Source organism: Myotis brandtii, unplaced genomic scaffold (assembly GCF_000412655.1).
Source record: "Myotis brandtii unplaced genomic scaffold, ASM41265v1 scaffold735, whole genome shotgun sequence".
In the NCBI taxonomy this organism is placed as follows: Eukaryota; Metazoa; Chordata; class Mammalia; order Chiroptera; family Vespertilionidae; genus Myotis; species Myotis brandtii.
The window spans coordinates 1,109,289-1,113,583 of NW_005370916.1; the positions used below are offsets into that span (position 1 = coordinate 1,109,289).

At 51.5% G+C, this 4,295-nt stretch overlaps 1 protein-coding gene across 1 annotated transcript in view; it reads left to right on the top strand.

Annotated features, from left to right (window-relative positions):
• The window catches only part of TBATA (thymus, brain and testes associated), an 11,772-nt gene extending 10,247 nt beyond the window's left edge, over positions 1 to 1,525 (top strand). Inside the window, exons 8-9 of the mRNA XM_005882728.1 lie at positions 786 to 838; positions 1,440 to 1,525. Coding sequence (XP_005882790.1) covers positions 786 to 838; positions 1,440 to 1,525 — 139 coding nt within the window. The remainder of the gene's footprint in view (positions 1 to 785; positions 839 to 1,439) is intronic.
• The last annotated feature ends 2,770 nt before the right edge of the window (positions 1,526 to 4,295 follow it).

Below are 4,295 nucleotides of genomic sequence, written 5' to 3' on the forward strand. Positions count from 1 at the left end.
GGGGGACCACACAGGGGCTGTGTGTGTAACATCACCCAAGCACTCCTGATAGAACTTGGAGAGCACTGCTGGGTGAAGAGGATTTAAACAGGCCAAGGCGAGGGTAGGAAGTGTCAGGAATGGAAGTGATGTGCACACTTTCGGGGATGCTGAGTTCTGGGGTGGTTGGAGCGTGGCGGGCTTGTGCTCCCTTAGGTTTGTTACAGGTGTGGGTGCTCGCTTTGGCCCTGCACGTGGTTTCTTTGCCGCTTGGGGGGCGGGGGAGGCCCAGGGGAAAGGCAGGCTTCACTGTGACCTTGGTCAAGACACCTCCCATCTCTGAACCTGTTTTACCTCTCAAAAGCCCCTCTCCCGGAGCGTAGGGAGGGAAAGTACATCAGGTGCATAAAAAGGCTTGCTGAAGTGTGAAGTCGATACAAGATAATACGAGAGCATTATTCATGCTTGTAAATACTTCATCAGGGAAGCAGGCTCTTGTCTCCTCCATTCCCAGGGGAAGGCTTCCTGTCTGTGAGGCCAAGAAAGGGCCTGGGGGTGGGGTGGGGGGCTGTAGTGGCCTCCCTCACAGCTCCTGGGACAGGAGGGCCTTGGCTCCCTGTGGCACAACAGGCGATGAAGTCACAGTTGTCAGGGTCTGGCTTGGGTAGTGCTTGCTGGTTCTCAGGGAGGATTGGCTGCTGCCTCTTCCGGGAGCACCCTCCTCACCTCCTCGCCCACCTGCTGCTCTGCTATGGTGCGGTCCATCCTGACCTTCCCGGACCTCCTTTCCTTTGTGTTGGTTATAGCCAATCTCCAAAGACGTCAAAGACACCGCCTCTTCCCAAAAGCGAACAACCAGGTGAGATTCCGTGCGGCAGATCCCTGCAGGCTCACTGAGGCCCACGCTCGCTGGATTCCTTGGGGGATGTAAGGCTCCTGGGAGATAGGTCTCTGCCCAAGGAAGCTGCTCATTTCATCCATCCATTCATTCAACAGAAACTCATTTAGTGCCTATGTGCCAGGCTCTCGGGATCATTGGGAATCTTGGGGGCAGGGGGGGTTGGGGGAGATGAGGGAGGAGGCTGTGACAGTCACTCTGGTGCCTGAGACCAAGGCGGGGGAGGAGAGCGGGGGTGGGAGGGGAGAAAAGGCAGGTATCTCCATGTACTATATTCTCCCCCACTAGCCTGCAAAGGGTCCTGAGTGGCTGGCGGGGGGTCTGCATAGAGTAGGCACTTCATTGATATTTGTTACCTGGATGTCGTGAGGCTCTGAGCTCCTCGTCACCGCAGAGCCCAGAGCAGAAGCTGGGTTGACTGGCCCTCCTGCATCTCCCTCTGCTCTCTCACATCTGCCCGGGGCCTGGTGGGGGGAGGGGCCCACCCAAGTCTCCTGGGCAGCTCCCAGGTGGGCCTGGCCCCTCCCCTCCTCTCCTGCAGCTGTGTCTCCCCTTCTCGCAGAGTACATCGGGAAAGCAGAAGTTCTTCAGGTGCATCCCAGCCAGAGCACAGAAGAGGAAGTGGCAAAGCCGAAGGCGGAGTGCTGAGGAGCGGGCGCCGCCTCACCCACCTGGCTCCAGAGCCGCCTCACCCACCTGTCTCCAGAGCCAGCTTTGCCCACCCTGCTCGAGAGCCAGCCCTGCGCTCCAGCTTGTGCCTGCCTCAGCCGCCTCTGCCGCCTCAACAGCAATACGTCCTTTCCTTTCACGTAGAGCCCATTAAAGCACCACCCTCCCTTTAAGAGGACAGTTCCACTCTCCTCTGAGCAGCAGGTCTGTGCTTGGGACGCTTATTCCTGGAGGAGGGGTGAGCTGCAGGGAACCATCCCACTCCCTTGGAGAATGCCCGGGTGCCAGCGTGGGGCTTACCCGGTTCTTTCGCGTCCCGGGAACTAAAGGGCAGGTAGTGGCTAAGACGGCCTGAGAAAAAAGCTCTGCCTCTCTCTGAACCAAGACACACAAGGCGCTGGTAGATTGGAGCAGAGGTCAGGCAGCCACAGGCCTCCTTAAAGTCATCAGCGATACCAATTATTGCATTCCTCCCAGGCACTGAGGCAGGGGCTTCAGTAAGAGTTAATGAACACTGTGAACTGAGCCAAAAGAGTCAGGCAGCTTTGGGTCGAGATAAACGACACAGGTTTACTCAAGGGTCTTAGGGTTCGAAAACTGGAACCACAACTAGGCGATTGCCAGCGTGTTCCACAGGAGAACACGCTGGGGTGTTCTTAACAGTAAAAAGCACATCCAGGTCTGCACTCTTTGCCCCTGGCTTGGTCCAAGATGGTGGTTGTCTGAGGTCTGGTGGTCTAGACAATGGCACAGTTTCTTCTTGAGGTAATTCAGATGGTTAATTGGAGGTGTGATGCACGGCCAGGCATTGACGCACAACGCACTGGTGCCCATCCAGGTATTGACGCAGGACTGGAAAGTTCAAAACTTTAAGTTCCCAGAGTCAGTCAGAACAAGAGTAATTGTTTCCTCACGCCTCAGCCTACTTACTTTTAATAATTTAGCAGCTTGATTGTAACAAGTCCATTTTATTTCTTCACTCTACTCCCCAAACACTATGTGAATTGTTCTACATGCTTTCTATAGAGTATTATATTTATTCTCCCCAAAGCTCCATGAGGTAGTGGGTTAATATCATAACTCCCATTTTATAGGTGAATAAACCGAAGCTCAGAAAGGTGAAATAAGTTGTCCACAGCCACATAGTAAGTGGCAGAGCCCAGATCCAAACCCAACGTGTCTGGTTGTAGAATCCCCACTAGACTCTACTGCCTTACAAACTGAAACCCTCACCAAAAGTTGTGGTTGCATATGGGTTAGCAAAATGGTGGTTGGCAAGGTCAAGGGGAAAGGGACATTATTATATAAATGTGACTCAGATGCACCCAGGGTGCCCCTGTCTTTTAAGATCTAGAGAAGATGGCCTTGACTCTCTAGGAAGTCCGGCGTCATCCTTGAGATTTCTGCCAATTCCATGAAGGGTGAAGGGGAGGAAGGCACTGAGGATTTACAATGTCAAGGTCACTGTGGCTGTCAGCTCCTACTTCTACTGAGTTCAGTCCATGGATTGTGGCTCCATTCCACAGCACTGCTCCACCTCACTCAATTCAGATGGATTAAGTCCCTGAGGGTTTTCCCAAATACTCCATTCACAGAAAACTTTTTTTAAAAAAATAATCCTTACCTGAGGAGTGAGGTTATTTTTTCCATTGATTCTTCAGAGAGTGTGGAAGGGAAAGGGGGAGGGGGAAGTAGAGAAAGAAACATTGAAATGGGAGAGAGAGACATTGATTGGTTGCCTCCCACACACACTTAACTGGGAATCAAACCGGAAACTCTTTGGTGCACGGCCAATGCTCTAACCACTTGTCCACCCGGCCAGAGCAGGCTCATTGTGGGGTTTTTTTTGTAAAGTCCTGGTGTCCTTTTTAAAATATATTTTTATTGATTTCAGAGAGAAAGGGAAAGGGAGAGAGAGAAACATCAATGATGAGAATCATTGATCAGCTGCCTCCTGCACACCCTGCTATTGGTGATCAAGCCCACAACCTGGGCATATACCCTGACCGGGAATAGAACCATGACCTCCTGGCATACTATGCTCAACCACTGGGCGACACCAGCTGGGCTCATTGTGGTTTTAATGTGCCTTTCCCAGATGGCATCTGGTATTTAACACCTTTTCATGTGCTTATTGGCCATTTGTGTATCTGCTTTGAATAAATGTCTACTCAAATATAATTTTGTTGTAAAAACAAAATCCCTGTTTTGTATGAGGACTCTCGATCCTGTCTGGACCTTAGTTCTACAGGGAATGCCCTGCAAGAAAAGCCCGCCACTCAAGCTGGTCTGAGGATCTCACATTTTTGTTTGCTTCCGTGTAGTCCAGCATTTGTTCATTCTATCCACCTAAGCCTTTGTTCACCATCAGAGATTATTCATACAAACTAATTTTTGCCTACACACTTTGTTCCTGCCAGCTGGGAGAGGGAAAGGTGCATACTAGCAATTTGCCCATCTCCATCTGAGATGATCTGTATCCCTAATGGGAGACAAATATCAAGTGTTACAGTGCCCATTCGGGCACTGCCAAGCACACAGTCCCCTTTCCAACCGATTGTGGGGTGGGGAACCTGTGGGTTTTCTAGGCTTCTCTTTGCCCAACTGCTCTCATTGTGCTATTTTCAGGGAGCAAAGCACGTGCTCATTCCTGGAGCCTTCATTCGGCTTGGCCTCAGGTGTGGCGTCTCTAGGTGAATCTCCCAGAAGCATGTGGTTTTGGTTGAGACCCTGCCTAGGTTTCTACGTT